Raw genomic sequence first — 13,849 nt, 5'->3', positions numbered from 1 at the left:
ATGGTATAATTAATGATGCAGTTACATAGATGGATCAATATACCATATACTTTGTAATTAATTTTAGTCCAGGTGAGTTTCTAAAGTAAATCTTTGCATATGTATTCATTAATATTATTGAAAACCATACAAATCCGTTTTAACATATGCATTTCGTGCCCCTTTAAGATCTGCAGTTAAATGATCATCACCGTCACCTAACAGAATTTTTATACCCATTGACAACACAAAGAATAAAGCTTAGAGTTTAAAATAATCTTCATTGTATTATCTGAGAGATTTTCACAAAACAGGTGGGAAATTACATGTCTTCACTTCGCTGCACTGTCACAACTAATCAGAAACAGCCCCAAAACACTTATTCCAGAGAGATGTGTAACATTCCAGGCTCTCATCTAGGCTTAGTTAAATTGCCATTTCCATTAGATTGTAATTAAAAATAAGTCATGTGCAATTACTCTTGCAGACATACTGAAAGAGGAAAACAACAAAATGCAAACTATTAGGCATCTAAACAGTCCGCCTCTCACAGCGGTAAGAGCAATATCAGGAGATTTTTTGCAGCGATTGTGCTTTTAAAGGAAGCTAACTGCCAAATCGCCATTTTGTGTCTTAAAATAATATGGAAAGAATGCAGCCGAAAACCAGTGACATTATTAAGCATTCATAGCACTGTTTTACACAAGGTACATTTTCTGATCAGCTAAAAGTGAAATTTATTTTTCTAATTAGGACTTTTTAAATATTTTATAAACATTATACAATCTTTAATGTATTTAAAAAATAGCTGATATTTACAGCCCTCGGTAGACCTTGAACAGTCTTCAGCAGAGTTCTACTTGACTCAGAATGTTTCATTAGAATTTCACACACCTGATCTACGTTATGTTCATACTGCAGTCTAACATGCTGCAGTGGTGTGCCCTGGGATAAAATAGAACATGACGCAATTATACACAGCACAACAAAAAATGTATTTTTTTGGCACCTGCTGTGAAAAAAAAAGAAAAAATACAAAGCAATGCAACATGTAAAAACAATGCACGTCATTTAACGTATATGAATGTTTGCTTGAACTAAAAGAGAACAGATGCCCCCAGCACAGCAGGAAAAAAACATTACAACAATAGCCACATTTTTATCTTTAAAATCTTGGTAATTATTTTCAATGTAGTTGTAAATGCTTTCATTTCATTGAATAAATGTTCCATGTAAATAGTGTAAATCAGAGGTGCCCACACTTTTTTGGCTTGCAAGCTCCTTTTAAAATGACCAAGTCAAAATGATCTACCAACAATAAAAAGTTGGACTTAATAACTCCTGTGCACGGTAGAGTTTATTTTGAAAGGCAGGGCTCCGCAATCTACTCGCGTTGCCTTTGAGATCCACCTGTTGGATCTCCCCTGGTGTAAAAAAAATATAAATCATTTGAATTCTTTATACTGCTGTAACACAAGTAAGTTGTAATTGATACTTGTAAGGCTGGGTTGCGGTGCAGTTACACACCCCAGAGGAGGCTTCTGGCTGCTCCTTCTTTTTCACTGGGATAAAAAAACGCTGAACTCACGCATGCACAGTCATATCGGCACTGTTTTTTTCCCATTTACTGCAGGCTACGTCACCCGATGTCGTGCCTGCGCAGTGTGAGATCGGATGATGTAGGCAGAAGCAGGAAGAAAAAGAAAGGAGATGCCCAGCGCTTTCTACGGGATGAAGACGGATAACATGATGGTGCGGGACCCAATCCTCGAAACCTCTGCAAGGATCTAAGAAAGTAAAGGTAATTTGTTTTTTTTTTAGATTAGTTTAAATTTAAATTTTTAATTGCTGGAAACATAACAGTTGGGCTACCAAGTGGCTGTCAAGGTACCAGGCAATGGGAGCTGTCAAGGAAACTGTTCCCACTGTAAATTTACACTGGTGGTGAGGTGTGTTTACTGCCTGCAACCATTGTATCTTTGGAAGATGCTACATGTAGCATCACCCTGCTGCAGACCCAGCAGTTTGAGTGACTGGCAAGGTGTCAGCTGCAGGGAGCTGCGCAGGATCACACAATTTACAGGCAGGTGCAAACTGCCCTACGGGTTAGTAAATCTTGCTGTCAAAGCTCACACTTTATATATGTATAATATCCACATGTGAAAATCTATGCATCAATTTCTTGTTTAAATACAACTGACACATGAATTGTTACAGCATGGTTACAATGCATTCACATATGCAAATGCTATGCTGCCTATGCAACTACATACTACATCTATGCTATTTATATGCAACTATAACAATCTATGCATCACCTATACTGCAACCAGTTGCAGCATACTTTCTGACAATAATCTATTTGCCAGTGCTACCTATACACTAAACAAAAACTAATTTTCTTTCCATAAATTACCTTGCAGACCTCAGACCATTGAATTAGCCAACTGTAAAGACATTTTGTGTCTTCAAACTGGTGCCACCTCTATCAGCACAACATGTAATGAGAGATTTCATTGAACGCCTGGGCTGAGAAGCTAAAAAAAAAATTCATTTGAACATTATCAGTGGAGCACCCTGCTAATAATGCTCAAATCAACTACCAACACCAACGGGGGTGACAGACTAATAAACATTAGGCTCAATGAGCCATTACATAAAAATGGTCAGTTGGATGTTGAAGTGGCCTGAGCAACATGTGTGGGGTAAGGAAAGGAGGCAGGAATGGTCAGGATAGGAGATGTAAAGAATCAGCCTGTGGTGTATGACTTTTTGCACTAAGGTACGCCGCTGGCAAGAATACATGTCCGCTTATTTTCTGAACTGTGCACAGCATAGATATTCCTATTGCAGGCACTCTCCTATATGAGGTAAGGAACACTGTCTCATTTACCAATGAATTCAATAGAAAAAATCTGCCCACATGATAATTTTCTTGGGGAAGAATGAATGTAATGATAACTACACAGTCGGCCACAATAAAAAAGTGGTGGGAAATGTCTAAAATCAGGAAAAAGGACAAAAATGAGGCAGATGACAGAAACAGCTGTGGCAAAGGATTCATGGAAACATTCAGACACTGAATAAAGTAGAAGGAATGATGAATTGAGATTACTGTCTGCTATTCATGGTAATTTTAGCACACTCGGTCAATGAAGATTCTGTATACCACAGACTCCTGTGCTGTTGGTCTTCTTTCATGCTACAAAAAAAAAATAAAAAATCTAATCAGCAGGATCCAGGCAAATAATAGCACATGCTTGTTAGTCTGCTCCACATGGCCTCACTGGAGTTCACTTAAAAGACAGGGTATAATCAAGTCTTCACATACATGGTACACACACAAAGACAGAAGACAGCAATATCCCACATCTCTAGGGGAAAGTGCTCTGTGCTTCTCTCCCTGGCTATCTCTGTAAGATTTGCAAGACTTTTATCTTGTACAACTCAGGTTGAAGCCTAACTGTATCAGGCAGCTTCCCATAAAGCCGACGCCATTATGCTTCTAAAAATAGGTACAAACATCACCTCTTGTATTCCACAATCACCAAGGTCAGCAACATTTTATGCCACCGTGATGCATTTAACCCATTCACTGATGAAATATCATTTACCTTCTAAAACTATTTACGGGCAGTATCACAGGTGTAATTGATTCATGGATTGGCATTGAAAATGGTAAATTTAGATATCCCAAATCCCAGGGAATTGATGACCTAGCAGACCCGGAGCTGTAAATCTATAGTATTCCCTTTCCACACCCTCCCAGGCAGATACATAAAATGTTTGCAGGAAGGAATGGAGGAGCTTTGCCAGCACTGAGAGTAATTAAACACTTGAAGAAGAAGAAAGGGCAATGCTGTGAATTAGGAGCAGAGTCTGTGCTAGTCATATTTGCTAGAAAGATCAGAGGCACATTGCAAGTCAAATAAAAGAGAATAGTTTACAGAAAGGTAAAACACTGCATAGTGCCCTGTGTTTTTACTTGAAAGATGATGAGAGAGTCTCTTTAAAGTGGAACTGATTTCAGAAGCATCTTTGCAAGAAAACTTCCTTTTTATTCTAGCAAATTTTTCAGTAAATCTGTCTGCTGTGCATGTGCACAAGTACGTTCACAGAATCTCTGATGCAGAAGAGGGGAGTCGGGACTATGCACTATCGCTGAACAAGAAACACACCAACAGTGGAAGAAAATTCCCAGGACAAGATACCCCCAGCTTTAGAATGACTAGGAAAACATAAAGATGTCACTGACTTTTCTAAAAAAAACATGCGATTGGTCCTGTTCGGCTTGCTTCTACTTTCTGCTCATTTAAAAGAGCACTCAAAATCCATATTTTAAAACTTGCCTACCCGTCCTCCTCTGTCTCCTAAATCCTCACTACTTTCTGCCACTACAATTCTCTCCTCCTATTGTGTGTTACTTCCCCCACCACCTAGATTGTAAACTCTTCGGGGCAGGGTCCTCTCCTCCTCCTGTGTCACTGGCTGTATCTGTCTGTTATTTGCAACACCTATTTATGTACAGCACTGCGTAATATATTGGCCCTATATAAATCCTGTTTTATAATAAAATTATATTAACTGGTGACCTCTTGAACATTCTTATATATTATATGGACCCAACAGGGCTATTAGGACAGCATGGCACACAGAAAAGCATTTCAGAAAGTTTATCTATAGTGTTATTTGCCTACATGTTTTTTAGTCCCCTTGATACATCCGTAAGCAGGTAACTTTATTGTTTTGCTATAAGCAAGCTTACTTACGATGGGGCTCAAAATTTACTGATAGCTAGAACTCGTATCCATATTGAGTTCTATCATTCTACAGACTAGGCCAAATGATCACGTCCTTATATTATAATTTCAGTACCTGTCCCTTTGTGAGCTCAGCAACATAAACATCATGTCTGCCTTAAATAGACTGACAGCAGGGAGCTCTTTCAGTAAATACACTGCCTCATATGCTACCTGTATTTAATAATGCCTTTAGTGGTGTGGGCGGCATGAAATTTTCATTTCAACAATGACTCCTAAGACATAGTTGTTGGTTTGCTAAAGGCTGTTCACTTAGCAAAGTAAATTTTCATTCTGCAAGGAATAATCTACTTAGATTAGTGAATTTCATGAAAAAAAAAAAACATTTTGCAACGAATAACAATCACATTCAAGATAATTTGTAAAAAAAACAAAAAAAAAACATGATTTCTTTTTGACAATGACTGGATGGACTTATATCCATGGTCTTTCCTAAAAAATAAAAGATATTTACAGCCAAATAGCATTTCCAGCCCATATTGGGCGTATTAATGTGGTAAATAACTATACACTATAATATAATACACAACCCTCTTGTTGGTTGATGACATTTCATGATGACATTTGCATACAAGCTTTCAGTGTGACCTTTTATCAGGAATATGCAGCAGTCTGCACATTACAGGTCTGTACCATTTCAGCATTCTGTTGTTCAAACTTAACAGGGTTTAATGACAGCAACTTGTTTTGAGTCTTTCTGTCTTTTTGTGATTCTGTGTAATTGTATTTTAAGGTACAATGTGGGGTGGGTAATGAAAGCAATAATTTTTATTTAATATTAGAGTATATATATATATATATATATATATATATAGACTGATTAACAGCTGCACTTTGCTGCACATATTCTTTGTGCCTTCTCTCTCTTTCTGATTTCAACTTAGAAATGAATGCATGCCAATTGTTTAAAGTAGAACACCAGCCAGTAATAGGAAAGAATAAATTGAGGAGCCCAAAAAAAGATAACATAAAAAAATTGCCAGTGTTGTTGCAACATACATTTCAGTACAGAACTCTCCCCTGAAGTACTTCTTTTCCAGTACAAGATGCTCTTGGTCTGATATCTATCATCATTCCACCCACTTCCTCTATGCCCAGACTGTCCTAAACCCACCTTCATCATGCTTCTTGTCTGCCAATCAGAGACTGCAAGATACTTATACTATTTTCATTAAAAAAATACAATGTATAAATGATGATACAGGTATATTAATTTGTGTTGATTATATCTGCATAGAACTCTTTGCTTTATAGACTGTGAATTGCATGGGCAATAGGAAGAAGCTGAGTAAGAGTCGCACCTAAGCTCATCCTCTCCAGCTATTACTGCTGACACATTTCAAGGTGACCAATTAGCAGAGTATCCCTGGTGGGTTCTGATCTTGTGTGGGCTGCTATGTCATGTTTATAGATGATCTCCAGGCCAACAGATAACTAGAGATTAAATATATATATATACATGCTGTTCTATCTGCCGGAAGATTTGTATAAATTTCACCCAGTTCTGCTATTTTAATAGCCCTCACACAGCAAATCTAAGATGATAGCCTGCTCTCAATGTACTCTGCACAATTAGGGCAACTGTCTCTTAGATCAGCGGTTGCCAAAGGTGGTCCGCAAGAAAATTTTGGTGGTCCATGGCTCTGTCCCCCATATAGTCACAAACCGCCCCGCTTCCATCGCGAGCTTAGAACTGCTTGCTAAACATCCTGGGGGGACATTAGCACAGGGCTGTAGATGCAGCTTTTGTTGCGTCCACAGTTATAGTGAGTTATACACGGCTCCCCGTGCGTTCAGGATTCCGTGGATTTAGTGGTCCGTGAGGTCCAAAATGTTGGCGACCACTGTCCTAGATTGTAAGCTCTTCAGGAAAGGGTCCTTTCCACCCTCTGTGTCATTGTCTGTATCTGTCTGTCATTTGTAACCCCTATTTAATGTACAGTGCTGCGTAAAATGTTGGCGCTAAATGAATCGTGTTTATTATTAATAATAATAGCTGTCTGTTCCCTGGGCTGTGACTGGATAATAAAAGAGCAGCAGCATCACATTGACAAGCTCAACCTCTGGCACATTGTGCTCTACCCTCTAATAGATATCAAGAGGCTGATTCCGGAAGTCGAATTCAGGCATTTACAGAAGTTGGTTAGCAAAAAACGTTTAATGATTTCTATTTAATAAACTTTTGCATAGATTGGTGACCTTTCATGTTTGTCATTATTCAAGCTTTAGCACCGTAAGACAGTTCTTTAAAAAGAAAAAAAAAAAGAATCCATGAGCTAGAATTCAACTGCATTCATCCTTTTGATTCATCTGATGTCATATACTAATAAATATTTCAGACTATTATTTCTATTTGCAGCGCATCAAATGAACAGAGACAAGCAAGAAGAGCTGAGGGGTTAGCACAGGAATCACATTATTAAAATGAAGGAATCACACACACAGCTGATGAACATTGGACATTTTACAAATATGGATACTAAAGGAAAGAGAAACCAAATGTTGGGTGAACAGCAGTGAATGTCACTTGCATTATTGGGTGGGAGGACTCATTTTATAATTTCAGTAAATGTCCCAATGGGACTGATGGCAGTGAATAGTCGGGGATTGATTAGTGAATTGATTATTGTCTGCTTTACAAATGCTAGGCACCATAATTCATTTAAATTAAATTTTCAGTAAATATTTCCATAGCAAAGAATCAAATGTTTAATTATTACATTATTGTCCACAAACAGTAATAATACCTGTTTCCATTCAGGTATAGCTCTCCATATTTTTTTTTCAATATGTAAAATATTATTATAATAGATGATCTAAAACTTACTGTCCTGCAATATTTTACTTTTTTTAAGGCTTTTTTAGCTTAATTTTCACTTGGTGATCCTGAAAGTAACACATCTCCGGCCTATAGTGACAACACCCACTCAATGGAGTGAATACACTTTAACTGGTGAAACTGGGTGATCCAGAAACCTGGAATGGATTCCTAAAGGTTATTTGCTAGCAAATGTTTTCAGTCCTGGACCAGATCTATTCCTTCCTCTCTCCTCAACCATTTTGGTTTTGGTAGTTCATAGAGGACGGCTTCAGTTCAGCACACAGGATGTTAAAAGGAAAATTAATTATCAGGATCGGTAGCAACTTTGGTGTACCTGAAGATACTAAACTTGCTAAAAAAAAATCTACTAGAATCACCACACCACAATATATTACATTTTTGTTCTTGGGTTTATAGTCAATGTACTATCCATATATCCTTAATATAATTTATTATTAGAATAGAATAGATTCTTGGGTATCAATTTAGAATAAATGAGAGTGGTATCCAAACAGATATAAAATACATAAAAGAATGTATCTCTGTATTTATAATAATGAACTCCTCCTACCCATATCATGTAAGTTTCCATATTGAGTTCTATCCTTCTACAGACCAGCCCAAATGATCACGCCCTTTTAAAGTAATTTCAGTAGCTGTTCCTTTGTGAGCTTAGATATAAAATACAGGCAGTCCCTGGGTTAAGGACATCCGACATACGAACACCTCCTAGATACAAACGGGGCTTCCCTGCTAGCTGTGTGCAGGACAGAGGCTTGAAGGGGGGGAATATTTTGCTAAACACAGCTGAGGTTGTGAATGATGGGTTGATGGCTAGGCTTTCTGCAGCCCCTTGTAATGACCAAGACAAACTTTGCAGTTGTTTCTTTTTGCATATCAAAGCACAGCTTGCTCCAGAAGATTAATGAATGTCTAGGCTCCATAATGTTTTTTTTTTTGCTTTGTGATTAACTAACAAAGAACATTGGAATACACACCTTAATAGGCCTGGGTATCAGCCAGATAACAATTAGAATACACATTAAAATAGCAGACCATCACAAACACATCTGCAACCCAATATGCTTCCTGAACCAAAGTTTAAGGAATGCTGTTCTATGCTATACCACATATTGTTTTCAATACAGAAATTTATTTTCAACTCACTGGAAGATGCTGATTTCTAATAAAGCCAGTCACTGAACCACTCGCAAATGGTACAAATACTACCAAAATAAATGATATTAACACTCTGCATATCATTTCAGTGACATACCCCCTGCATCAGATGCTTTACATTCTGAATTGCCAGTACAGTCATGGCCGTCAAGTGACTAGTTTATGGCACCTTTTTTTTTACTGGGTCCTGGCTATTCTTGGTTAATTTAAGGTCAGCATTGGGTTTCATTTTATTATCATTGTAATTCTATTTGGAAACCTTGCCTCAGAAATGTGCTTAAACTGAAAGAAATCATCAAAGCACATTCAGCAAACGAATCCATCAGATACAGGGATATTTCCTCTAAATGCTGACCTTCAGAATAGCTGGTACGCCATGCTGTCATATATTCTAAATACAGGGATTTTTAACCAGGGTTCTGTGGAATCATAGGGTTCCTCCAGAGGTTGCAGGGGGTTCCATGGGCTATGAGCAGTTTGTGGTTCTTGTGTCACTTTACCTCCAAATTGAATAATGAAGCCCCTCCAAAAGAATGACATCTAGGAGATATACTCAACCTGATTTTTTGGCTACAAAATGAGGGGAAAGGCTACAATTTTCCTATTGTAGACAAAACATAAAGTAAGAAAAATCTCTCCAAAGTGAAAGAAAATCCCCATTCACTCTAACCTGTTTTGGAGACATCTCATTTTTGGATTTCCACAGTAATTACAGTCCCAATGGTGGTCACCAGGAAAATAAAGAGTTAGACTATAATAACAAACTGTTTTACATTAGGAAGAGAATGGGGGACAACAAAATGTGAGCAGGACCATCCCAAAAGTCCCAAAGAGAAATAATGAACTATGGCAGACAAATGTCACTTCCAGGATTTAGATGACTTAGCCTTGCATACTCCATCTAGAGCTTCAATATCATTTTACAATCAAATAAAAAATGCTGTGCTGAAGAATTTTGCAATGATTGTGCCTATAGCATTCCATGTTAGTTTAGTACCCCTGTCACAGAACAAGCACATTGAATATATGACGCCAGTGAGCAGGTGTACGTGAAAACCTAATGAAACACAATGTCACCTTCTGGCTCCTTCAAGTACACATACACGGTCAGTCCTGGGCCATGTACACGTGTGCAGATTAAGAAAACTCTCCATCATCTTGATGGAATCCCATACAACATGCAGCATGTTATACTGATAACGTTGGCACATTATTAGTACAAACTGCCAGCCTGGCACCAACTGGTGACACCTGGTGCCCAATATAATCCCTACACTATACAAATCCTGAATCATATGTGAACTGCCAACATGCTAACAAAGCAATAAAGCTGTTTGTGACATGGTCAGCTCATCAAAAACAAAAAAAACAGGTTCTTTATATGAAACAAAACCATTTTAAAAATCAAGAGACCTGAAAATCAAACTCATTGAATGATTGGTAGGCCAGCATTAAACATGAGCTAGACAAAGACAGGCGGATCCTCATCATTTTTACGTTGGTACACGAGACCGGTTTAATCACAGGTGTATGAGTAATCCATTCATTGACACATATTTCCCACGTGAGGTTCTAGCTGCCACTGTTATTTTCAGAGCCTGATAATGGATGGGAAAAGTGTGATAACCACACATTGGTGTATAACATTCATCTAACGAAACACAAGCACAGATCAAATTATTATTATTAAACAGGAATAATATAGCGGCAACATATCACGCAGCGCTGTATATTAAATAAGATCAAATCATACAATCTATTCTTCTGCAAACATAAAGGAGTTGTTATGGCACGAAGGGTATATTTATGATGAAAAATCCAAAACTTTTATGAAATATGATTGGTATTTTTAAACCATATTTTTGCTTTTCATGAATAATTATAGAGCAGTGAGAATATTTTCTTGTAGGCAGTAACATGCTTCTTCTCCTTTTTTTTACATACAATCCATTCTTCTATTCATTATAAAATATCGTTTTATGTATAAAACCTTGGTCGGCCATACTTCAGGTGGAAAACCTTGGAGTTCTATGTGTCTTTTCACTGGTAGGAGACTACAAATAAACCATAGAAGACAGGTAAATATATATATAAATATATGTCTAAATATAAATATATAGATATATACATAGGGTTGTCCAGCACTCCTCTGTGTCTGAATGTCACACATGACACACAATGTCAGAAGAAACACACAGCAACCACGTGACTACAGCACCCCTGAGCAATGCAAAGGGTTAACTTTTTGTTAAAAAAAAATTACTGACAGCTCCGTTACCCTCATACACCCCCGGTATATATTTATTATAAAATGTGTAATAAATGCTATATATACAGGTATATGTATTCTAGACCTGTGCAGCCCAATGGTGAGGTATAGCTCAGGTGTATATATATGTGTGTGTAGATATATATTTGTATGTATACCGGTCCCGGGATGTCCGGTTGCCTGCCCATATATACACTACACCGGAGGTACCTGAGTATCGCCGACGTCGCACGGTTCGCCCCCGCACGGTCCCCCGGGGAGGTCGGCCAGCAGTTGGCCGGAGAGGAGAAGAAGGAGGAAGGGCAGCCCTGTCAGAGTGCTGGGAGTCCATGGAGGAGGCATGAGGAAGGCCCGGTGTGTCGGTGTGTCCGGTGCCGCTCGCTGTGGTACCCGCTCTGTGTTCTTGATGCTGCGATCACTGAGCTGCAACCAGCCTGGGTCCTGTTACCATAACAACCCGCTGACTGACAAGAGAGGGGAGGGGGAGGCAGATAGATGGGGCAGGGGGAGAATGGCGGAAGCTGGATTCCTGTATTCTCCTGCTGGAAATATCAGGGGTATGTGGGCACAAATCTGGGGAAATAGGGCAGGAAGAGGGATAATTGGAGCTACATCACTTATTTAGAAAGAGGGAAGGCTGTAACTGCAGGTGGGAGGCAGAACATCAGCAGGTTTGCTGGGTGGCAATATTTCTGCAAGAAAAACTGGTGTGCCCCTGAGCTTAGAATAACACAATGTGCCTGGGTATTCTTCACATATACCCCACTTCACCTGTCACTATGTCATCTTCATTATATTGCCTCACAATAGACTGCAGAAACTCTGCTATTTAGTATTTTTATATTCCAGCTGTTGATGTGTCCCTGCTGCTGTCATCACCTACATTCCTAGCATTGTGCATCACCCATGGCGAATGGTTAGTATCCTTGGGATATATTGCCCAAGACTGGTCCCAATCAACCTTATCCAACAACCATCACCTACATCCCCAGCTTTGTACATTACCCATGAGGCATTAATATTATTCTTGGGATATATATAAGACTGGACCTAATCAACCATATCTTGCAACTATCCCCAGCTTGGTGCATCCCCAATAAAGATTGGTTAGTATTCATGAGATATATTCTCCAAGATTGGACCCAATCAACCTTATCCGACAACCATCACCTTCATCCCTAGCTTTGTGCATCACCCATGAGGAATGGTTAGTATCCTTGGGATTTATTGCCCAAGATTACACCCAATCCAACTAATCCAACAAACATCACCCACATCCCCAGCTTTGTGCATAATCCATGAGGAATGGTTAGTATTCTTAGGCTATATTGCCCAAGACTGGACCCAATTACCCTTATCCGACAACCATCACTCCTAATTCCTAGCATTCTGCATCACCCATGAGGAATGGTTATTATCCTTGGGATATATTGCCCAAGACTAAACCCAATCAACCTTATCCAACAAACATCACCTACATCCCCCAGCTTTGTGCATCACCCATGAGGAATGGTTAGTATTCTTGGGATATATTGCCAAGACCGGACCCAGTTACCCTTATCCGACAACCATCACCCCTATTCCCAGCTTTGTGCATCACCCATGAAGAACAGTTAGTATTCTTGGGATATATTGCCCAAGACTGGACCCAATTTACTTTATCCAACAACCATCACCAACATTCCTAACTTTGTGCATCACCCATGAGAAATAGTATCCTTGGGATATATTGCCCAAGACTGGACCCAAATATCCTTATCAAACAAACATTGCCTACATTCCCAGCTTTGTGCATCAACCATGAGGAATGATTAGTATTCTTGGGATATATTGCCCAAGACTGGAACTAATCAACCTTATCTGCGACCATCACCAACACTCCCAGCTTTGTGCATCACCCATGAGGAATGGTTAGTATCCTTGGGATATATTGCCCAAGACTGGACCCAATAAACCTTATCAAACAACCATTTCCTACATTCCCAGCTTTATGCATCACCCATGAGGAATGATTAGTATTCTTGGGATATATTGCCCAGGAATTGAACCCAAAAAACCTTATCTGACAATCATCACCTACATTCCTAGCTTTGTGCATCACCCATGAGGAATGGATAGCATTCCTAGGATATATTCCCTAGGACTGGACCCAAGACTGGACCTAATCAACCTTATCCGACAATTATCATCTATAATCCCAGCATAGTGCATCACCAAAAGGGATGGTTAGTATCCTTGGGATATAATACCCGGGACTAGACCCAATCAACCCTATCCAGCAAACACCACCTACATCCCCAGCTTTGTACATTACCCATGAGGAATAAATATTATTCTTGGGATATATTGCCAAAGACTGGACCTAATCAACCATATTTTGCAACTATCCCCAGCTTGGTGCATCCCCAATAAAGATTGGTTAGTATTCATGAGCTATATTGTCCAAGACTGGGCCCAATCAACCTTATCCGACAACCATCACCTTCATCCCTAGCTTTGTGCATCACCCATGAGGAATGGTTAGTATCCTTGGGATATATTGCCCAAGACTAAACCCAATTCAACTAATCCAACAAACATCACCCACATCCCCAGCTTTGTGCATAATCCATGAGGAATGGTTAGTATTCTTGGGATATATTGCCCAAGACTGGACCCTATCAACCTTATCCAACATTCATCACCTACATTCACAGCATTCTGCATCACCCATTAGGAATGGTAGTATTCTTGGGATATATTGCCCAAGACTGGACCCAATTACCCTTATCTGACAACTAT

At 39.0% G+C, this 13,849-nt stretch overlaps 1 protein-coding gene across 1 annotated transcript in view; it reads right to left on the bottom strand.

Annotated features, from left to right (window-relative positions):
- The window catches only part of DNER (delta/notch like EGF repeat containing), a 129,481-nt gene extending 117,935 nt beyond the window's left edge, over positions 1–11,546 (bottom strand). Inside the window, exon 1 of the mRNA XM_072407696.1 lies at positions 11,279–11,546. Within this exon, the coding sequence (XP_072263797.1) occupies positions 11,279–11,410 (132 nt within the window). The 5' untranslated portion in view covers positions 11,411–11,546. The remainder of the gene's footprint in view (positions 1–11,278) is intronic.
- Positions 11,547–13,849: the final 2,303 nt, after the last annotated feature.

This window comes from Pyxicephalus adspersus, chromosome 4 (genome assembly GCF_032062135.1).
Source record: "Pyxicephalus adspersus chromosome 4, UCB_Pads_2.0, whole genome shotgun sequence".
NCBI lineage: Eukaryota > Metazoa > Chordata > Amphibia > Anura > Pyxicephalidae > Pyxicephalus > Pyxicephalus adspersus.
The sequence above is the reverse complement of the archived record's forward strand: the minus strand, read 5'-3'. Positions and strand labels throughout refer to the sequence as shown.